General features: G+C 38.6%; 2 protein-coding genes across 2 annotated transcripts; both read left to right on the plus strand.

Annotated features, from left to right (window-relative positions):
• The first annotated feature begins 1,180 nt into the window (after window positions 1–1,180).
• On the plus strand, window positions 1,181–13,706 carry LOC115451969 (protein I'm not dead yet). Its single transcript, XM_030180399.2, has 15 exons — window positions 1,181–1,291; window positions 1,829–1,961; window positions 4,488–4,640; window positions 5,324–5,439; window positions 6,096–6,210; window positions 6,678–6,780; window positions 6,972–7,032; window positions 7,543–7,668; window positions 8,590–8,704; window positions 9,127–9,239; window positions 9,770–9,861; window positions 10,346–10,438; window positions 11,200–11,393; window positions 11,791–11,928; window positions 13,005–13,706. Coding segments are annotated over exons 1-15 (1,689 nt in total). The 5' UTR covers window positions 1,181–1,289; the 3' UTR covers window positions 13,140–13,706.
• Window positions 13,707–14,527: 821 nt separating this feature from the next.
• LOC119189109 (protein I'm not dead yet-like) lies at window positions 14,528–23,803 on the plus strand (the record flags this gene model as incomplete). Its single annotated transcript, XM_037437947.1, has 17 exons — window positions 14,528–14,644; window positions 14,854–14,868; window positions 14,977–15,115; window positions 15,643–15,795; window positions 16,131–16,255; window positions 16,333–16,444; window positions 16,854–16,944; window positions 17,485–17,545; window positions 18,438–18,563; window positions 18,955–18,974; window positions 19,808–19,922; window positions 20,459–20,554; window positions 20,947–21,044; window positions 21,443–21,456; window positions 21,644–21,877; window positions 22,999–23,175; window positions 23,708–23,803. Coding segments are annotated over exons 1-17 (1,725 nt in total), but the record flags the coding sequence as incomplete, so codon positions are not given.
• Window positions 23,804–23,809: the final 6 nt, after the last annotated feature.

Raw genomic sequence — 23,809 nt, forward strand, 5'->3', positions numbered from 1 at the left:
TAGCTACGGCCCTGCTGGTACTGTCTAGTATATGTAAAAATACTTGAGTACCATCATACTGAAAGAAGGTACGTGTATTGCTAGCTTTAACTTTTCGATTTTTAAATGCTAATTAACCTAAATAGGATCGCTTGGTGGTATATTTTCTTAACCCTTTTCATTAGTAAATTGGTCGAGACGGTTTGTAATGAATATGGTTTTGATTACTTATACAATACATTTACAAAAAAACTAAGCTAGTTCATAAATAAATTGAATTACTATGATCAAAGTAAACTCATAATTGATAAATTTTAATTACCGATCTGGTTACGAAATCGCGTAAGAAGCGCATAATGAGTAGAAAAAATATTTGCTGTATCATAAAACGTCTTACTATCACATTCTATAAGTATTAGACAATGCATACGATAACTATCCAAGACAATGCAATAAATATAACATTTAATGTAAATGCACACCAAGTGGCAAATACGTTACCGGAGTAATTTTCCTTCATGAAAATGACTCTTATAACGCGGCAAAAAATACATAAAGTTTAAAGAACAACGCACTCATTACCAGTTTATTATTAGACCTAGATATTTCACACGTTACGTACACTTTTAACATTCAGTTAAAAACTTCGATCGCTAATAAACTAAACATAAATCAACCGCATGTATTTGGGGATGTGATAACACCGACCTGTTGATGTCGAATGCTGAACTCTTCTTTCACTGTTTAATGACGGACATGCTTCACAAGAAACGTAACACAACACATCGTTTACATCGTTAGCACATGCACAATATCAAGTTTTGTATCGGATGCGCGGAGTCGTGCGACTGCCGGACTAGCAGTTCGTGAAATAAGTACGAGCGGTGTGCCGGCGGCTCGGCGACTGAGCCGGGCCGCGCGGCTCGCCTGTTGCCGGGCCACGTTTTCTATCATCCAATAATGGCACGTCCCGAACGGGCGTCACATGCTCGTTTTTATATTTCAAGAAACTTTCGAAAGCGCTTGAAAGTTTTATCAGATTGTTTTGAGGTGATTTTTCCGAAAAAATATCCAAACGGTATGCGTACGTAGTCCATAACTGGTAACGTGACTAAATAAATTATATTGTGTTTTTAAAAATATCTAAATACTGGCCGAAAATAATTATTGAAAATATAATTTTCTAAATTCGAATTAAGAACGTTCTTTTCGTAGCATAAGCAATTTGAAATTGTTCAAAGCAGAACATACAGAAGATTTATTACCGGAAATTTCTTTTTTGCAGTGAATTTTAAGATTAACTTCTCATAATGTAAGTACTTAACTACTTAGGTAGAACTTTTATTCCTAATATCGAGATGAATACAAATGAGGGCCGCGTTGAACGCACGTCTTTCCAACGCCATTAGCTTCCGAGAGTTTCGGGAATATTCATTATACTTTTTATCCAAAGACGTGACATCAATAGCATAGTCAGTAATATAATTACCAAGTTGTACTTTAAAAAATGTATTATCATATTACTGGACTACCTCGGTGACGTAGTTGTAGGTACTGCATGCGCGGTACGACAGCGTTCTGAGGTCCTGGGTTCGAATCCCGTGCCGGGCAGTGATATTTGGGTTTTTCTGCTCAGTATCAGCCGATTCTGGAGTTTGTGCCCGATATGGTGATAGGCACGCCCCCTATCACATCATGGGACGGAACATACTTGGCGAAAAGTGGGTGCCTTGGTTGCACCTCTGCATACCCCTTCGGGGATAAATGTTTGATGTTTGTGTGTATTATATTAGTAGCAATGAGTCCATGACAGTCGGAATCCAATACGTGAATTTAAATCGTATTTTAGGGCCAAGAAAGAAGAACCATTCCTGACCACGTCCGAAAAGTTCAAAATGTTTCTATCGGCGCATTGGCGTGGACTGCTGTGCCTCGTAGCTCCTCTGTTATTCTTAGGCATTGTGACTCCATTTCCGGGGAAGGTAAGCTTATGGCTAAATTTATATTGTTAACCATATCTTTGATTGTTAAACAGAGCAATTTCGTATCAAAAGTACTAAAATGAAGATTATAAAACAATAAATATTCTGTACATTAAATTGTCGAGTATATAAGATTCAAAATTTGATGCCAGCATCATTTCTTCTATAGTTAGGTCGGCCCTTTAAAATTGGCCAAGAAATTAAATATAAGAGGACCTAACCTCTAAATAGATACAGAGACGCAAATTTAATGTTATTGTTTTCATCGATCGGGTTCGGGTATCAGTTTAAGTAGTCGGCTACTATAAAACCTTTTTTAAAAATTTATACACATCTTGCAAACCAATTTTTAGATTTTATAAGGCAGTTGCGACATAAGGTCAGTCGGGGGAAGTGCGCCATAAAATTTTCATAGCTGGATTCAATGCAAAATAATTTCTTTTTGTGCTGACTTAAGAATGTAATTTTATTACTTTAAGGATATGTGGTATTTTGTGATAACAACCTATAGCCATTCAAGGAAATCGGACCATAAATTAATAATATATTGCTCAAAGTAAAAAAAATGGAAGTAGGCGCACTTGCCTCCGGAAATGGGGTAAGTGCGCCTGTGTACAAAAAACGCCAATATGAAACATTATAAAGAAAACACTCATTTTAGTCCATAGAGAAATAGGTTTTACTCGCATTGCTCTTGGATAATTTTTAATCACTCAATATTATAACAAATTATGGCTGTCAAATCAAATTCGGGGTAAGTGCGCCATATATTTGTAAATCAGGGCTTCAAAACATTTTACAATTTCTTTTGCTATATTTAGGTATTAATATTAGTTTTGTGTGCGGATATGTTGTAATAAAAAAATGGTAGCCCTAATACGAAATCCATTTTATTTCTAAAAACTAAAAAATACATACAAAAATGAAGGAATTAACGATTTTGAATGCGTTATAACTCAATTACGTAGAATTTGACTTTATGATATTTGATATGTTTTAGCTGCATTATACCCAGATAACGTTCCTGATCGAACATTTGCAACCTCTTCACGTAAAGTTGGTCTAGACCAAGGTATTTCAGTTTTTCTTTTGTAAAAACGAACCATCTAAAACAACAAATATACGACGAATTAACTAATACGCCCTTTTATTTAAGTCGGCTCAAAACAAAATACCTTGAGTACAAAAAATTATGCTGTTAAGTATAACATTTTAATAATAATAATTCATATTAGGAAAACATATTCTCAAAAAAGGTTGGTTATATATGGATCAGGGGCAAGTGCGCCATACGACTACTAACTGTGGCGCACTTGCCCTACTCGACAATTTTGAGGTACATTTTTTCTCATTGCTAAAAATCCTTTATTTTAGTGTATATAAATAAAATCCAGGCAGGAAGTTAAAATAAAAGATTTAAACTATGTATTCACCTTACTGGTTTACAGAAATTTGTTATATATCTTGAAATATTTCATGTTATCTTTCACGAGGTCATCTCTGTTTACAGGTCTAAATGACACTTAAAATAGAATGGCGAATAAATCGTATTAAAATGAACAGAGCCATTTGTGTTTTTTAGTGGAACTGTATTTCAGTTAGTAGCATAGATATAAGATTGCAGTAATTGTATAACATCAATAGTTTTAGATTTTTTTAGGGCAGGTGCACTTACCCCGTCGGCGCACTTGCCCCACCTGACTTACTTGTTTTTTTTTAACAAAGCCTGCCTTGAGCCAAACGTTGAATCTGAGTGACAGTAAGCTATGCGTCTACATTTTACGCCATAAATGTCATGTAATAACACAATAATAAAATTTTAAAGTATTTGCATTTGTTAGCACTTAGATCCTTGCTTATTTTTGATTATAATAATAAGTAAACATTAAATGAATTTTATTTTAGATAATAGACCCATAATAAGCTTACAAATACAATCAAACTAATATACAATAATATAACATCAGTGGCGAAAGGTGAAATTTTCCGAAATGGAACCTAACAACATAATGGTACTAATATGCATGAATGCGGTTTGCAAAACGTTCTGATGATAATTAAATTGTACATAAAGGGAAGCCGGCAGGAATCGGATTATATGGACCCTTCACCACTGATAACTGCCTCGGTGGCGTAGTTGTACTGCATGCGCGGTACGGCAGCGCTCTGAGATCCTGGGTTCGAATCCCGGGTCGGGCAAAGTGATATTTGGGTTTTTCTGCTCAGTATCAGCCCGGAGTCTAGAATTTGTGCCCGATATGGCGGTAGGCTCGCCCCCTATCACAATATGGGACGGGTCACACTTGGCGAAAAGTGGGTGCCATGGTTGCGCCTCTGTATACTCCTTCGGGGATAAAATGCGTGATGTTGTGTGTGTGTGTACCACTATTACCATATTGTCAATGAATAATAGCACAGTAATAAAAGTGCATAATACCTATTTCCTGTCCCTGTGCAATGAGAGCCAAAATCTCTATAAGGAAATGTATAGATTGATATCAATGCTATAATAATATGGTGTTTCAGCATTACCAATGGTGCGCGTACACTTTACTCGTGATGGCCGTCTTCTGGGTGGCCGAGTGCATTCCTTTGGCGGTGACTGCGTTCTTGCCCGTCGTTGTGTTCCCTCTGACGGGCGTCGCGAGTACGTCTACTGCTTGCAAGGCGTATATCAATGTGAGTTCTAATAATAATATTAGCTTAATCATGTTTATCGAAATAAAACCAGTTTTCGTACTTTATATCATGACCACGAGGAGGACTGAGGTGTTGGTCGTTCGAAAAGTCAAAGTTACAATTATATCTGCCTACGTTTTACAAGTATACAAAATAGATTGTATTTTTAAGGGATCAATTTACATTTTCGTAACTGTCCTAGGCAGATATGATTGGTTTACCGGCTACTTATTCCCTGAGTAAAGCTGTTGTTATACTTCTACACACGAGGGGCGGTTCCGAAATGCCGGGATGCACAATGGTACTGGAATTGCTCAAGTTCCTAGTGTTCTAAGAAACTCGCCTAAATCCACTCAATGTTATCCACAAACTTTTTCAAATTGTTATGAATCTACCACCGTTTCTAAACGTGTCATTGCTGTGAAAAACAAGCGGTGTAAGAAACTCACCGCACAACACGATCTATCAGAATGGCATATATATTTTTTTAAATGTATTTATTATGTATAGGGAATATTTGTCCATGGGTCTTATTGTTCACATTCCCATATTACTGAATATTGTAATTCCACACATGACCGTAGTAGGTAGCGCTTTGATAGACAAGAACCCTTCTCCGCGTGTGGCTCACACCCCTGGGAAATTAAACAGCAACAGATACGTGATGAGAGAATTATCGACAGGACTCTGTGCTGATGTTCCTCGGCAGTATCATGCTGGCGTATGCCGTGGAGCAGTCTGGACTGCACAAGCGTCTCGCATACGCTGCCATACGGATGATTGGTTACTCCCATTTCAAGTGAGTACCATTATTTTACCACACTCACACATAAAAACGCTCTCACGCTTTTTATCTTTGAGATAAGCAGATGTGCAGCTAGTGGAGTCAGTTCGTCCCGTTCAGAATTCAATATCAATTTGCCGGGCGCGGGATTCTGTCCCGCGATTTAAGCGTGGCAGTCGTAAGACGCTGGCAATACAACTACGCCACTGAGGCAGTGCGTCGTTTTATCATAGCTGTTTTACAATCAGGTGTAAATCTTTGCCCAATGACCTCCGTGGTAACTTAATTATAGCTCAATAGTTACTTACCCTAGCATTAAAACTGCATTGATATCGGTTCAGCCGTTTTCAAATAAATAAATAAATAGTGTTCGAGTAAATGCTCAAATATAAGGTTCTACTTTTTCAAAATCATGGGTTTATTATTTTGAAATTTGAAGCCAATTTTCTTTATAGAACAAATAGCCAGATCGCGAATTATCTGAAGATGTTTAATAGTGGGTAAACAATTTAGTAACACTACCGCGTGGTAGAGTTTTCTTTTATACGTATGTAAGTGTAACTAAGCTATGTATAAAATCATTCCCCATAACGCGGCAATGTGCTAAGTTTACCGGCTTTTATTTATCCGGCATCATGTATCCGTTATATTTACAAAATACTGTTGTTCAGATTGTTGTTTGCGATGTGCGCCGTCACCACTTTTGTGTCGATGTGGATCACGAACACCGCCGCCACGACGATGATGGTGCCGATCATATTTGCCCTGTTGAAAGTGTTCGAAGACGTACGTATTTTTTTTTAGTTTTGAATTAATGACAGCCGTTTCATCATAGAATATGATTTATATTTATTTTACTTAAGTACTAAAATAATTTGGCGACTTCGACCGTATCTTTTGAATTTATTTGTCGTTGTTAACCATTGTGATATTACACACACACACACACACACATACACAACATAACGCATTTATCCCCGAAGGGGTGGGTATGCAGAGGCGCAATTAATGCACCCACTTTTCGCCAAGTGTGTTCTGTCCCATGATCGAGCACCAATTCCAGACTCCGGGCTGATACTGAGCAGAAAAACCCAAATATCATTTTGCCCGACCCGGGATTTGAACCCAGGATCTCAGAGCGCTGCCGTACCGCGCATGCAGTACAACTACGCCACCGAGGCAGTCATTTCAGCCAGCCATTGTGATATTAATTACAGTTATTGAATTTTATATATAGTTTCTTTGTATCGTAGCAAGGGATCTTGGTAATTTACGAAAAGGGTCCGGATGGTGAAAAGTTTGCGAGCGACATGACCACTTGTTACTTCTGCGCCGCGACCTACTCTGCTACCATAGGTGAGATACGATTCCTTTGAACCGTTAATGCTTGTAACGAAGAAATAGACAAAGATATGACATTTTATGAAGAAATAAAATATGTTTACCCACATTTCTGTTTTGACTGATCTGAAAATAATATTTTTAAGCAGTTTTATTTTTCTTCACGGTTTGTATAACGTTTTTGCTAAATAATATTAATTTTACAGGAGGCATTGGGACTTTAGTTGGGACGGCTACCAATCTCGTGTTCAAGGGATTGTTTATGAGGTAATATTTTAAGTAAATTAGCAGCCGGGGCAGGGGGGTGTCTGCGTTCAGCAATGATTGGCGATGGGATTAAAGGGCTAAAAGAGAATAACCGACAGGCCATGTTGGAGGCTGTGGATAGCAGCTATCGGTGAAATTTTATTCTCACTTCACATCACGTGACCCTTTTTTTGTATTCAGTTTTGGAGTAAACAATAGACAACCGGCAAAGTTAATTTGTCTAAGCATTTTTCTAAATAAACAAAATCATAAGATATACGGTGTGGATTTTTTGAGCAGCAAGGGTAGTTACCGCTGTAACTTCAATAATTTCTTAGGAGAGTGTCCATCATTTTTGAAGTCTGCACTATACATTTTGGAAAAAGTTTAGTCAGGAAGAAAATGGGCATTTTATGCCAAAACTTTTTGATGCCAACCAATAATGATGAATAAAGGCAATTGAGAATAAATGGAATCTTAGAATTAAATAATTCTTTAACATAAACCGATGATGATAGCCATGTTTTTCAGCGCATACCCCGAGGCGCCCGAGTATCTCTCGTTCCCCAAGTTCTCTGCGTTCGCGGTGCCGTACATAATCGTGCTTGAAGCGTTTACCTTCTTCTATTTGGCTATGGTTTATTTTGGATTCATGAGGTACGTGTACCGAGAAGAATTTCTTTTTTTGATATGCAGTAAAGTCCTCTTTGTCTAAGTGGCCGTTCAAGTATTACGTAACGCGATTTGGAGGCGAGGGGGGGTCATGTAAAACGTTACGATGCGTTACAGAGGCGGGAGGGGGGATTCGTACAACGCGCTATGTAACATTGGATTTTTTATTTTAAAACAATAACAAAGGTATTTTAGCGATTTTCCGGTACTTTGTGAAAAAAAAAATGGAAATTTAGGGTTACATAAATTTTAGAGGAGGAGCGGAGGTGTACAGGAAAACGTTACGGCGCGTTACATGGGTGGTGGGGGGTTCAAACATCTTCAAAAATTGCGTTACGTAATACTTGAACGGCCCCTAATATTATAAGCCCTTATACATTATTATTATATTGAGGGGAAACCTGCAGTTAGATTACTGCCCATAACTAATTACATAGAGCGTAGTCGACCTTTGGAATGATATGGAAATTAGGAACGGGGAAAAGGGTTAATTAGGTGTTCCGGAACCTTATTGTTTGAAACGGAACTGTAGATGTGCCGCCTCACTCCTTTTTGTTTCTGAAATATGGTTCTATAACTCGAATTCAACATCTGTAACTCCGTAGCATTCGTATTACAATACAACTACATTACCGATACGTAGAATATTGAGCAAGTTTTAGATTAGGTAGAAAACTTGCAAGAGACAATTTTCATATGTCTTATCGTGTAAGCAATCACGGGAAGCTGATTATTGTATTTGTAAAGCTTGCAAGACTTGCAATATGCATAGAATTTAGTGAGTAGAACTATAGAAAGAATTTTATAGACCTATTGAAATATTGACATTTATGTAAACGCATCTAGTAGTAGCGATATATTACTGAAAGAAATAAACTTAGCAGTAAATAAGTTGAGTTTCCACAGGCCCGGCAGTGAAGCAGCGAAGTCCGCTTTTATTACGGATAAGGCCAAAGCTGCAGCCAAGAAGGCGATCGACGATGACTGGAAAAGATTGGGGAGTATGACATTCTGGGAGATGGTAAGTAATATAGTTTCACATAAGTACTTGTAAATGACTATTTTCATTGCTTTATTTTTAGGACCCGATCGAAGATTGTGTCTATTTCACAAGTATCGAGTAGATTTTATTGGACATTAAATATTGACATTTATTTGCGAGTATAGATGAGCGTGTGACTTGTATATTTGGTTACCTTACATTTAAGTGATGAGTAGTATTTACGAAGAAATTGTGAAAGAGGGCTTAATCCCTTTAGTCCGCGTTTTTTTTCCAAAAAAGCGTCCGACGCGGCGCGAAACGTCACACCACACGCAACGCGCGGCGCCACGTGTCTCCGTAAATGAAGCCTAAGATTAGGATGGTTTATTGAAATTAAGTTTTAAGCAATTGGAATACGTTTGTTTTTAACCTCAACGGTTGATTCAACATAAATACCGCAGATGGTGATCATATTGTTTGGAGGCGCGATGGTCGCGTTCTTCTGTCGTTCGCCGCAAATGTTCGACGGCTGGGGCGATGTCATTGCAGAACACTTTGATTTGGATCACAAGTTGTACGTATCCGTTATTTTCACGTGAAATTGCTATAGCCACTCGTATGCGTATGGTTGGGTAGGTAAGAAAGTAAGAAATATTTTTAGCTGGTTGAATTTACCTATAAAATGAAAATATATTTCTTTAAACAAAAAATATATTATAATATTTATTTATTTATTAACACACCAATGACACATGCATCTAAAAATCACAAATAATAATACAATTTCTGATACATATGACTATTAAAGGTATGCGCAGCATTCTCATACAAATGACATCTAGATAAAATTACAAATTAAAATGAATATAAAGACCAGCAAAGGTACCCCTCCGAATAACGAGCGCAGTGCTTTATTCAATGTTCTGGATGATGTTGCTACAGTTCAATGTTCATCGGCTATCCTGTACTTAATAACAGACGAGCAACTAGCTCGTCTCAACATTTTCTTTTGTATAAAAAATCTTTAAATTCAATAATGTTCTAGTTTGACTTGTGTTGTATTGTTTCTGGTAGCATAACTTGTAATGTGACTTTCTTTTAAAGCATTCGAGATTCAGCGCTGGCCATGTTGGTTTGTTTCGTGATGTTCCTTCTGCCTTCGTCGTTGGTAATATTCAAGAACTGTAATGCGAAATGTAAGGAAATATATTTGAACTAAGTTTCAGGGGCTCAATCATTGAACTGATTTAGATGATGATGATGATTTGTTGGTGGTAGGATATATTTTATATCCGCTTGGGTAGGGGCCTCCGTATAAGATGTTAAAACCCGCCATAGTGGCCCACGTAAGTGTGTCGCGTTCCGGCATCAGCCTGTGTAATGTGTATATCCACTTCCAACAGGCCGGCATTGTTTTTTCGATTGTCGAGGGATAATCATGTCTCGTTACTCGATATTTTATTGGACCCTACTCGATTTACCATCAGGTGCAGTGGGGAAAAATTGCATTTCCCGTATAAAAAAATCTGGTCCAAAGTAAGCTCCAAGAACAGAGTCTTCAATCTGAAAAAACAGAGTGTACCTGTGTATTGCGCACACAAACTTGGACTTAAACGTCTTCCCGCGTACCGGGCTGAACTCTGTTGAGATTGGCTTCCTATAATGCAATGTTAATTTCAGATTACGAGGACCTGCCCAAGAAGTCTGTGCAATCTGTGTTGGATTGGAAAGTGTTAAACGCGAGTATGCCATACTCTTACATGTTTCTCTTAGGTATGTTGTACATAATATACTATGTAGATGACCTGGTGAACTAGATACGACTCAATTTGTTCTCTTATCATCAAAAAAGTCCTTCCATATAAAATTAATATTCTTCGTATTTTGTTTATGTAAATTGTCTGATTATTTAATACTTATTTTGCTACTGAAGGTGGAGACAAATCCAACAAAACAAGATCATAAAAATCGTTTCGGCTGATCTTGACTAATATAAATGTTTTATACTTGACTTTGTTTTATATAGCCTTAACGTCGGAGCTCTGCCTCGGTAGTATAGTTGTATTGCATGCGTGGTACAGATACTGCTCTGAGATCCCAGGTTCGAAACCCGGGTCGGATAAAATGATAATTAGCATTTCTCCTTACTATTAGTCCGGTTTTAGGATTTGTGCCCGATATGTAGATAGAGTTACGAAACTTAAGTGGCACTGGGTAGGGCACGTAGCTCGTAGAACTGATGGCCGTTGGGAGGAAAAGTTCTGGAGTGGCGACCACGAACCGGGAGACGCAGCGTAGGCAGGCCCCCCACGAGATGGATCGACGATCTGGTGAGGGTTGCCGAAGTCCGATGGATGAGGACGGCCCAGAACCAGTCCCTGTTGCGCTCAATGGGGGAGGCCTATGACCAGCAGTGGACGATTCCCGGCTGAAATGATGATGCAGATAGGCTCTCCCTCTATCACAGCACGGGGCAGAACACACCTGGCAAAACGTAGGTTTATATGATAGCGTGAAGTGTGTGTTGCTCGCAGGCGGCGGCTTCGCGTTGTCCTCCGCGGCGAAGACGTCCGGCCTGAACGCGAAGCTAGGGGAGTACCTGCAGGTCCTGGCGTCGCTGCCTAATATGGTGGTGATGCTGTTGGTGATAGTGTTCGTCATATTTGTGACCAACTTTGCGTCCAACGTGGCCGTATGCAACGTCTTTTCGCCAATATCTATGCAGTTGGTGAGTCTTGGACTATATTTTTTTACAGTATTAATGAGTCCCAGTCATCTAGTACCAATTGTAGACAAGTATCATGGATATGCTGCTAAGATTAGAGAAATATAATTATTTCCTACAAAGTATCCAGCTAGGTAGAGTGACGATCTGCGAAAGGCCGCTGGTAAGAACTGGATGCGACAGGCCGAAGACAAAGTGAAATGGCGCATATTGGAGGAGGCCTATGTCTAGCAGTGGACAAAGATATAGGCTGATGATGATGATGATGACAAAGTATCTGAAAAGTGTCTTACATCCATCAAAAATCTGAGTAAGGTCAGATAAAGAAAATATTTTATAAATTGGGACATTAACATTGCAATTTGAAGGTACTAAACAGCAATCGTGGTAAAACTTGCAGGCGAAGGAAATCAACCAGAATCCGTTGTGGTATTGTATGGCGTCGGGGATCACCGCATCCTACTGCTTCATGCTGCCGGTGGGGACGCCCGGAAACCTCATCGTGCAGAGCGCCGCCAATATTCCCACAGGAAAGATGGTAAGATATTCAAGATTCTTTTGTGGCGGTACAATTAGTATACATACCGCCATCTCATCAACGTCACTGGAACTGCGAGAAGAGACCGATATGGTATTGACACAACTGTAGTGATATAATAGTAATAATATCAGCCCTGTATTATATACTGTCCCAATGCTGGGCACGGGCCTCCTCTACTACTGAGAGAGATTAGGCCTTAGTCCACCACGCTGGCCTAGTGCGGATTGGTAGACTTCACACATTCTAAAATTCCTATAGAGAATTTCTCAAGTATGCAGGTTTCCTCACGATGTTTTCTTTCACCGGTAAAGCAAGCCATAATTTACAAAGTCCGTCCGTTCCACACCCAACTAAGCTATCGTCGCTTTGTCTGTAGTGATATATCGGACAGCAATTACGCTTGATGGCGACAGACGATCTTGGATTGCAATGGTAGAATTTGCGTGACGCGCTGCAATATATACCAGCTCCGAATGGGAACGGTCGGAGGGACCGCGGCCGGGCACAAGCAACAATCTGCCTGACTGGAAATCTTTCCCTTTCATAAAGGAACGCAACCATCTGTTCCTCTGCAGTGGCGTGTATCTATTAACCCCGTTAAACTTTTTTACCCGCGATCAGTAGTGTTTGCAGAAAATAACTGGCCATGCACTATTCACTAGTATGGCATGTGAATAGTGCATGGCCAGTTATTTCCTGAAAAGAATGGGGCTGCACTCCACAGAGACTATACACTTCAATGTCTGATTTGGATATTTGATAATTTTACAAATCATTGTAGTGATGTCTATTTTAGTATCTTGGTATGGAGATCACAAATTCTGATGATCGGGCGACCCAATGCTAGCTCATACGAGAAAGGAGTCTAATATCATCGTCTTGGTAAAATATACAGTAGAAACCGGTTATAACGACACCGGTTATAGCGACGTATTGGTTATAACGACTAAATAGTAAGGCTCCTTTAAATAGATGCATATAAAAAGAGTACCGTTTATAACGACTATTGGATATAGCGCCCAGATTCGGTGGTCCCTTCATGTCGCTATAACCGGTTTTCACTGTACTTACAGATGGTCGCTGGTGCGGGGCCCACGGTGACCACCATCATAGTGACGTGGTTCGCCATGATGTGGTGGGCGCCCATAGTGTGGCCAGATCTGCACTTGATGCCCGAATGGACGCAGCATGAGGGCAAGAGTGCTTAGAATATGACGCAGGGATAATTCAACGGCTTCTTCCAAAAATTTTCATTTCTGGGACTAGATGGATAAACTATTTTGGGTGTTATTTAGGGGCCAGAGAGGTTTTAAGCGTTATACTCGAGAAGATATTTTTGTATTGCGTTAATTTATTATGTAATGAAGTATTTTGTTACAAGCTTGTGTTAATTGTTAAGTGCTTACTGAATTAAGCTATTTGATGAAGGGTTGAGTGGATTTGCAATATTTGTGGTGTGCCAAAGAGTCACTACCGGCAGGGCCTAAGACATGCTGTCTGTCTGTACGCTTTCGTCCTTCCTAACAAACACTATTTGGTCTCAATTCTTGATACTACATTTTTTGAAGGCCAAACTTTTTGTAACTTTATACGTTGTAATATCGATAAATTAATATAGCATGAGTCCTACTCTAGTAAATAATTAATTAATGTTATTGCATTAGTTTCTGTCAGCAGCGAAACTTTGGCACTCTTATGGCATTGAATACCACACATGCATATTGGCAAGTTACTTAGTTCTTCATAGTGGATATTTAAATAAATTGTGAATATAATCTGGTCTTTTATTTCTAGTTTCGCTCATTACAAGGCAGCTTTTATACTTTTGAAAGGATTAGCGCATTTGATAAATGTTTTGTAATTCCAAAGTACCGTCTCTGCGCAGGACGAAATATTTTATTAACAACTTATGCAGTGAGAGTAAATGCTATGTATGCGCCAATATTCCACCGATTTTACTGTACTGTTTCGTACTCTGAACAATGAAAAGTATTGTGTGAGGTTTCGTTTTAAAGCCGTTCTTTCAAGTTATCACTATGGATGTCATTGGTTGCACTTTCTCCGTATGTCTAGGATTCGACGGCATGGCCCCGGCAACTCTCGTTCGTTATGATGCTGAGTCTGTATTTCTGAGACTGACACTTGAGCAGTATTAATTACACCACCAAAATTACTGGTGGCACAACTCCCCGTGCCAAAACTTCAACCCGATGCACCAGAAAGTCGACTACCACTAGGCGGACTAGATGGTCAAGGTGTAGATGGCCTAGTCCTACCACATATTATTATTACATAAAAAGAGACGAGAAATACGTACATTAATCATCTAAATAAGAATAGAAGACCCTTATCGTCATCCTACAATGTGAGGTTACGGAATTTTTAAAAATGTAGGTTGTTGTAATATGCAGGCTTTTTAACACGACCTGCGTGATTTCAAGTCTCTGTACTAAATATTTGTGTACGAAAATCATAAGTGCGGTCTAGCGTCACCTTTATATATATTGTGTACCTAACTCCTTTTCTGCGCTTTATTTATAATCGATACCTATCATCCTTTTTTGTACTTATTCCTTTTTTAAAATATTCGAACGTCGTCTTTTATTTACAAATGACATCAAAGCTATTGTCTGGTTGAATGTAGTGATTGGAATATTAAAATGTCTGAACAACAGCCAAAAGGAAGGGGAAGAACACAAGGAGTCTATTTTTCGTAAGTACATGTTTTTTTCAACTTCTAAGTTCTGATATATGCAAGGTTTACTAAAATAGAATGCCAATGATTTTGTGGGGTTCCAGCGTTGTGTGGAATAATAAGGAATAATTAAGGAAAGAAGAATTTTGGAGCATTGTTACTGATAAAATATAATATTAAAATTAAGGTGAAAATAAATATTTAAACTTGTTATCCTTTTGTTTCAGAATAATGTCGTTTTTGTAAGTATTTCAAAATATATGCGAGTGAACTTTTAGAACGAAAGTCGCACATTGATTTTGTAAATACTGATTCGTTTCCTTTGCATATTTGTTGATAAACATGCGCAGCCGTCCGTCAAAAGATCCCCGAACACCCGTGAAGGGTTTTATGCCGAGATTTAAAAATTTAATGGCCAAGCATTTTAGAGGGCTTATTGGCATGGCAGTGCCGGTATGTGCGCTGACTTGGCAAGGGGAGAAAGGTGTTGTAAGTATAAAAATAACTCTTATAAGCTAGTTAACTCTTCTGAAATAATTATGCTGGTGCCCTTCTAGCGATAGCATTTGGACAAGAGACTTTCCAGTCTCTTCTCCGAGAGTTCTGAACGTAATTTCCAAGCATTAATTTTATCATCCTAGCGGATGTAGCAATTGAAGTTGTTTTTTTGTACATGAACGGCGAAATGACGAATGAATGAATGAATAAGTGAAGTGGGGTCTAATAGAATGTCGAATGACGAGAGATGATTACTCCGCGATAGTCGGCATGATTATGCCGGTCTGTTGGAACCAGATACAGGCTGATCCCGAACGCGACAAACATACGTGGGCCAATATGGCGGGTTTTAACACCTTGCGTGCGGTGGTCGCTATCTGGGCGGGTATAAAATATATTCTAGGATCAGCAAGTAATCCAAATAGATCAGTTGTCAATGTTCTTGGCCCGTTAATTATTATTAATGTGACTTTATATGTTGGTCGATGGTGATTCTAATACAACCTTTCCGACTGCAGCATCATATTACAGTACAATGCATGTGGATGTGGATGTTCTGGTTCTTCTTGTTGCAACCTGTCTCCATTCCCGTCACTGCCCTCATACCTATTTTCCTGCTGCCAATGGCTGGTGTTCTTTCAACGCTTAGAACTTGCGGCTGCTATTTTAATGTAAGTTTTGGTAGTATTATCAACATCATCAGCCACATAAAGGCCACTGCTGAACATAGCTTCCCCTAAAGATTTCCAGACGGACCTGTTAAAAGTTACCTGCATCCAGCGTGTTCCTGCGATCTTTATTAAGTCATCTTTATACATAATTGATAAATAATTTACGTGTAACTTCGAAAAGTCAATGTGATGCAATCCCCCAACGAGATCATTGGCACTTTGTGTATTTTAATCGTTATTTTTGTATGTTGTTACGTTAAACTTTGTTCATTTTAATAGATTTACTCGTTTTAAAACGGTTGTTCAAAATGTTATACAGTGACTTGAATTTTCAGGAGAACATGGCTTTATTTGTTTTGTCAAGCATGCTGATTTTATTGTTGAATAATTCTGGTGCGGATCGACGTATAGCGCTCAGTTTGATATGCTCCGGCGATAACTGCCAGTTTTCTGGGAAGAGGTAACAACAAAACAAAAGACTTGTAAAATTTATCCTACCACCAGCAAAATTCAATCATATGTTGTTTTTAATTCCAGATTGGTGTTTAAGTGTAGCGTGGCGGCATTTTTCTTGTCCATGTTTAGCAACAGGCTCATCATATCATCCACCATCATGCAGTATATCACCCCAGCGCTAACGGAATTGCAGGTAATTTAGTATTATATTGCCCGGTGGTTTGGTGATTTCTAAAAAAACGTTGGGTAGTGGATAGATGACGCTCAGACTTGATGATTGACGCTTACCTGCGGAGGTCTACTTTCAACACTGGACGACGATAGGGGGAAAGATTGACACGATTGTCTCTACAATCAATATTAGCCACAGGATATCTACAACTGAGATTAGACTTCCTGAACGATTTCCACACCGGTCTATCGGAAAAGAACATTATGCAGTTGTATAAACTCGTTCTTTATTGCTCACTAAAGCAATGCCAGGAGAAAAGCTGTTGCAGCAACTCATAATACTTCGATTAAAAGACAATAGTCGGGGAACACTGAACTGGGCAATTTATTGATGAATGTGTATAGCGTAATATATGGCAATGTTGTTCCAGGCGTCGACAGCAAGCAGTCGAGCCACTGAACCTGATTACAACGAAATGCGGTACATCATCAACAACGCTATACAAACCGCATCATCCATTGGTATGTATATACAGGGTGTATTTTTGAAGATTCACGTACGTATGCACATAGATTCTAAACAGTTAATCATTGGTACAAGCAATTTATGACTAATATAGTACAATTACTAAAATAACAATTTATTTTAGCATTCATCAGGTCCTGAATGCATTTGTTTCTTTTTGTAGAATGTTCGAATTCGAATGCAAAGTTTTGTTACATTTAAAATCGAATTGGAGTTATGTACGTTTCCTACAATATAAGTAAATACGTAAACGCTAGCATAGATACATAGTATAGTTAGGGGGCCATATTCCGTCTAATGTGGTTTGTTCATCTTTTAGCAATTATGGATTTTCTAAGCGAAGGATAGTTTTGATAGCCGTGTAAGTAAGAGACAAGAAATCTTCTATTTATCCGTACGGTTTTCAAAGCTGTCCTGTAATTAGAACGCTGGTAACTGCAGAAAGATGGCTTTGCCATCGTAGACGGAATAGAGCGCCCTGACTATACATACTTAAGTAAACAGACACTTATTTTTCCAATTTGTTTCTTTCGCAGGCAGTATAGCTATAATGCACTCCGCGTATGCTTCACTGTGTTTCCGAACGATATTTTGCGAGTGAGTAACGCCTTGATATCTCAAGTGTCATCTGCCAATACAAATATTATTTACATACACGCTTTTTATCCTCGAAGGAGTAAGCAGAGATTAGCTTTTGCATTGCTTTTTTAGCATCCACTTTTTGCCGTGTAGGGACACATTGTCTATATTTCATAGAATTTGTATTTTCCTGATTTTACATCTTGTAGCTGCGCGGGAGTGCACCCGCTAGCGCTTGTTAGTCCTTTCCCGTCACGCGCCATGTTAGTCCACGTGACCTTAGACGGCACCTACAACTTATAGTATTAAGTGATTTTATATTTGTGACCAATATAGACTAACCCCCTTATTCGTAGACGTTATTTATCTAAGGACGGAGCATTGCTATCATAACAAGTCTGTTTCTCAGTGCTGACAGCATGGCTGCCTTCGCAGGGCATGTACATAGGGCCTTTGTGATTGGCTAATATTGAGATACAACTTGAATCTAGTTGGCTGTAAGATAAACAAATCTGAGAAACAGACTTGTTATCACAGCAATGCTCCGTCCTTAGATAAATAACGTCTATGAATAAGTAAGTAATTCACCACTGTCGATTTTTTTTTGTAACCTTTTGAGAGTCGAGAAGATTACAAAGAGCATTTGGAATACTGTTGTATTACTGTTGTATAATTGTTATTAGCACCCCTAATCCCCACAGCCGTATTTTGCTCCATGTGGCAGATGGCAAGCCTATCGCCATATCATAAATTCTAGGCTCTGGGTACTGAGCCAAAAAACCCAATATCACTTTGCCCGACCCTGAATTTGAACATGAGACTTCAGCGTAAAGTGCAAGCAATACAGCCACACATATCCCACGGCTTGTGTTTGGACGTAGCTTCTAATTGTCTGTTTGCATGTTTGCAGGAGCGCACCAAGAGGTCAAGAATATCCTGACATATTCAACTACTTCCAATATTCTGCCTTCGCGTTCCCAGTCGCCTTTATTATGTTCGTTCTAAACTTTGCCTACCACATGATACTTATTAATAAGTAAGTAATAATTGATTACTCTTTATTTTTGAGTTATTTTTAAGTTTTTGTGTATATCTAAAAACATAAATTCTTCGTAAAGATTAAGAAGTACTAATCACTGGACAGTATATACTACAGGGCTGGTAATATTATTTATTAATAACGATGGTTGTTCTCGGGTTTCTCCGTATGAAGGGATTTTCCGCATAACAAACATCTTAACTAACGCTCGTATTTATAACATCAGCTATATTTGTCTTCATATCCTGACCAGGAAAATAGCAACCTGCCTTGAGGGAGCCCTCTTGCTTTCAAAGTTAACGTTGTCAAGAAATTAGTTCCATATTTTATCACAAGATGGCGAGCTTTATTTCCTGACCAGGCTTATACACCATTTATATCATGGCAGATGTGTCTGCAAAGCGATGAGTGCGAACAGCATGACGGAATCTGAGGAATAGCTTGATGAAGAACAAAACCGCACTGCCGCGTCGCGTCTCGCTGCACGAAAAGGTACAACTAAAACCTATTGCTCGATTCTCAAGTAAATTTCAGTTGCCAATATACACAGCTAATGATTTAGATAATACTCAATGAGGTTTTTTTTTTTTTTTACAAATAGACGCGTCATACACTAACAAAAGAGCATATAAAAACGGCGCACTATTTGCTATAGTCACGTATCTGTACATATTGGCTCGAAGAAGGAATAAAAAACGACAGTTACGTAACAACGTTAGTGCCGCACGCTGAGTGGCCGTCAAGTCGGGCAATTACCTTACTTTCGTCTTGCCAGTATTGAGCTCAAAGATCGTATCTATGTAATAAAAACATCTTAGATAATAATACTTTATTTGAAAACATTTGGATGTGAGTAGTATTTACTCTGAAGTCGTGCACCAGGTCATTATTAATTTTCATCACTATCAGACTAAGTGGCGTTGTTGTATTTCGATGCGAGTGTCTTGCTGAAAGTTTCATTCCCGCGGCGTGTTTATTGAGCTTTTCCTCACTGTCAGCCTGAGTTTTTGATCATGCTCAGTAAATGACTATAGGCTCGCGGCTATAATTGTGTCATAATCAGAGATAACTCTTATCAGTCACTGAGTCGACGTATCTAGACTCCACTCGGCTTACCATTAGATGCAGTGCGGTTACTTTATGAATATTACACAGCCGGTGAAAAGACACTCTCTAGCCTTCAAAGTAGTGTCAATGCGTGATGCTGTATATTTAGTGTATTTGTCGTCATTGTTTTGCAGCTTACGGTGTTCTTCATGATATTCGCCCTCGTTATATTCTTTCTCCGCTGGAGTACTTTTTGAACATGGGATGGGCTGACTTTGCCAGAGATGAATCTTCGCCCCAAATACCGAGGTAAGACAACCTCAGAAAGTCGAAGAACCTCGCTAGATGCAGGTCGCATTTAACAGGTCTCGAAATGTTTAGAGGAGGCCTGTGTTCAGCAATGGACTCAACTATTGCGGCATTTACGACTGACCCAATGTTGATGGATTGTAATTTTTTGGTAGTTGATAGTAATAAGTAGTTCGAGATGTCTTTTAAATATATTTATTCAAAAATATCTCCAAATTCAAAACTTATGAATCTATGAATACCAGTAGCGAATAAACATCGCCAGTGATATGGCGAATAGACATCTGAGACGTCACTGAACATGTAGATAATGAAAATTTATACTCTGCTTGAAATCGCAATTATTGGCAATGTTATATTTTTTTTCCTTATATATTCATAATCTATATGAAATTCATTGAAATGAAAGCATAAATAAAAATATTGCACCTTCCCTATTCCAAAGTTGAGTGGAATCGCTATTGGTTACTTAACATCAGGCGAGGGCTTGCTCATCTCAGCATTAACATGTTAAATAAAAAGTGGTTCCATTTTAGGGTAAAAGATGCCACGGTGGCTGCCATATTTGTGATTGCGCTTCATATACTGCCCAAAGGGTACGCGTGGCTGAATTACTTTAGCGCTGAAAGTAAGTACTGGCATAGATTACTACTTTATCTAAATTACTTCTGATGGAACTGTGAAGGAAAACATCGTGAGGAAACCGGCATTCCTGAGTTCTTAATAGGAAATTTGAGGGTGTATGAAGTTTACCAATCCGTTCTAGGCCAATTAACAACAAGAACAATTACAACTGAATATACCCAGATAAATAAAAAATAATGCAACAAAGTGTCCACCAAGAGCTAATAAATACTAGGAGGGATTAATAAGAAACAAATACTTATAAAATTCAAGATAAAAAATAACTTACTGATTACACTTAAAATATTCTTTAAGGATTTTATCTAATAAATTGATAATTTGAGCGGTCTTCGTAGTTATTTATTATGTTTTTAATAGGTTTACCACAATTTTGTTACAGAAAAAGTGAATTGCCGCCACTAAGACCGGAATCTGCAATACTTTGGTGGCGTTTCGTCGATAAGAACTTGAATTATGGATACATATTTCTTATCCGGTGTGACATTTGGTATTGAAATTATTTTTCTCTAGTTGGCTATGGCTTTAATTATAGCATGTGTACAAAGCAAGACTTGTGTTTGAAAACACTATTTTCTCCTATTGCAATAAATCACATCTATATATATATAACTCAAGAACGGATGAACCGATTTGGCTGAAAATTGGTGGAGGTAGCTTAGAACTAGGAGACGGACATAAGATATTCCCGTGGGGAGCGGGACGTGACATAAGATGTGTTTAAGAAAGCAAAATTTGGTATGAAGATAGTATAAGACCCTGGGAAGGTGTAAGGCTACTATCTCGGAAAATATATAGTGGACTTTTATCCCGGAAAACTCCTTCACGCGGGCGAGCCGCGAGCAAAAGCTAGTATTTGATATAAATTTTCTCCAAAGCGAAGAAGCAGACAGTAGGTTTATTGTATAAAACTACCCCTAAGTTTCCCAACCAAGAAATGGAACCCAAGGCCTTGTATTCGAATGGTATATTTCAATGATAAGCTACATAGGCAAAGCGAACGAATAGATAATCAGATAAACAAAGCTAAAGAAAAGTATGAATTTGGCGACACGATGCGTCCTCACCGTAATGTTTAGGAATCTGGATGTAAGGCTGCAGTTAGTAATATTCCAGGCTCCGGCGTAGCCTTACAAGTTGCCATTAAACACACCGGCCTGGACGACGACATAGTGGCCCACTTCGGCAAGGTGTTCACGGACCACGAGTTCAGCACGTCGCTGTTCCTCGTCTGCCTCGTGGCTGTCATCATGTCGAACGCGATGAGCGGTGTTGCTGCCTGCGTGTCCTTCCTGCCGTTGATCTTGAGTATGGTACGTATTACTGTGTTAATAGGTGTCATTTTAGAGTATATGGTACTAGCTATTGCCCACCTATGCTATGTAAGCAAGTGGAACTACGTGCGTGAAGCATTTTGGCGACAGTTGCTCCTTTGTGAACATCGTTTTGGTAATTTTGTGTTCTAAATATTTTTTCGCCTACTTTTTGAAGGTTGTTGTTATTGCTAACAATTAAATTTTTCATTTCTACCTTCTTCTAAACAAAATTTAATTAAAATCCTAATATTTGATTCTGGGAAGTCAAGTGAATTTATTGCCTGATTATAAGATTGGGGCACCAAAATAATGTCTATTGTTGAGAGATTATTATCCGTCGGGAGTCAACAGAATTATGCCGGCATGTTCAAAACCCCTACTTATATACAGCCGGATTACAAATTGCAAGAAGCTTACATGGGCCATTATGATATTATTTACATATTTACGGTGGTCGCTACGCGGTTGAATAGGTACAAACCGTCAAGAAAGTGTAATACAACATTAGTAATCTAAATATAGAACTGATGGGTGACTGACTAACTGACGGTGATCTATCAACGCACAGCCCAAACCACTGGACGGATCGGGCTGAAATTTGGCATGCAGATGTTATGACGTAGGCATCCGCTAAGAAAGGATTTTGATTAATTCTTCCTCCAAGGGGATAAAATAGTGGATGAAATTTTGTATGAAACTTTGTCAATTTTAAACCGGTCGGGTTGGGACTTAGCATGCATAAAGCTAATATGACGTAGGCATCCCTAAGAAAGGATTTTGATAAATACAATATAAAACAAAGTCCCCTTTCCTGTCTGTCTGTATGTTATCAATTTTCTCAAAATTTACTGAACGGATTTTATGAAAATAGGGATGGAGGTAGTTTAAGGTTCTCTGAAGGTTATAAGCTACTTTCTATCCCAGGAAAACTTCTTCACGCGGGCGAAGCCGCGAGCAATAGCTATTAGTGCATAAATACGAAAAAAAAAGTGTAGCCTTATCAATCTCAATTTGATTTTTTTTGTCACTTACGCGGTCCCAGACCATCTCACCAACGGCAAAAATATTTTCTAGTAAACTTATTGTAATAAATACAAGTATATGGGGAAATGTTAAAGGCCGCGGAACCGCCACCAGACGCCGTGACCTTCCGAAGCATTCGCGACTGGCCAGTGAAGATGTACCTGGGTGCGCTCGGCGTTGGGTTGGCCAGCTCGTTTGGCTTCATGTTTCCGTTCCTGTACACGCCGGCTTATTACTGTCACTACACTGGAAAAGTGCCCATGAAGAAGATGGTATGTATGGAAACTATTTGATGCCATCAACACGGCCTATTTGACCCACCTATTCAATTTGATATTCATATTTATTTATTTAAAATATTTGCTAGCGGCACCCAAACTAAGCTACGCTTGTATCTTGAGCTACCATGATGAAAGTTACATTATAAATATTTAGCCTCAAGCAGAAAATAATGCAATTTATATTACTTAACTATGAGCTAAAGAATAATAATTAAATTGTAGAAATTAGATGAACAAACAAATTAAAGGGAACAACTTTAAAGCATAAAATGATCAGTAGGAAGGTTCGGTGCCAAGAGTTTATGTGTATGAGCTAGTTGTTAGACAAGGTGTATACGTTGAAAATGTCTGTTACATTTAAACAAAGCAATATTAATATTTGCTTCATTACAAAATAACGTATTAAATTTATCCAGACACATGCATATTGTGACATTATGGCGTACTCACTAAATTTCAAACTCACCTCTCTGTATATTGTAAATGTACACGCCTGGGTCCTTGCTAAAGTGTTTCATTCCAGGCAAAGTACTCAATAGGCAGCGTTATAATTTGCCTGATCATACTATGGCTGGCGTTGATGTACTACGCGCCTGTGATCTGGGACCCTGAGGGTACGGGAATC

This window comes from Manduca sexta, chromosome 12, assembly GCF_014839805.1.
Source record: "Manduca sexta isolate Smith_Timp_Sample1 chromosome 12, JHU_Msex_v1.0, whole genome shotgun sequence".
Taxonomy (NCBI): domain Eukaryota; kingdom Metazoa; phylum Arthropoda; class Insecta; order Lepidoptera; family Sphingidae; genus Manduca; species Manduca sexta.

Coding starts and splice junctions, on each gene's coding strand:
- LOC115451969 (XM_030180399.2), top strand. Junction 1,962..4,487: donor TGACTCCATTTCCGGGGAAG/GTAAGCTTATGG, acceptor ATGGTGTTTCAG/CATTACCAATGGTGCGCGTA. Junction 8,705..9,126: donor GTATGACATTCTGGGAGATG/GTAAGTAATATA, acceptor TAAATACCGCAG/ATGGTGATCATATTGTTTGG.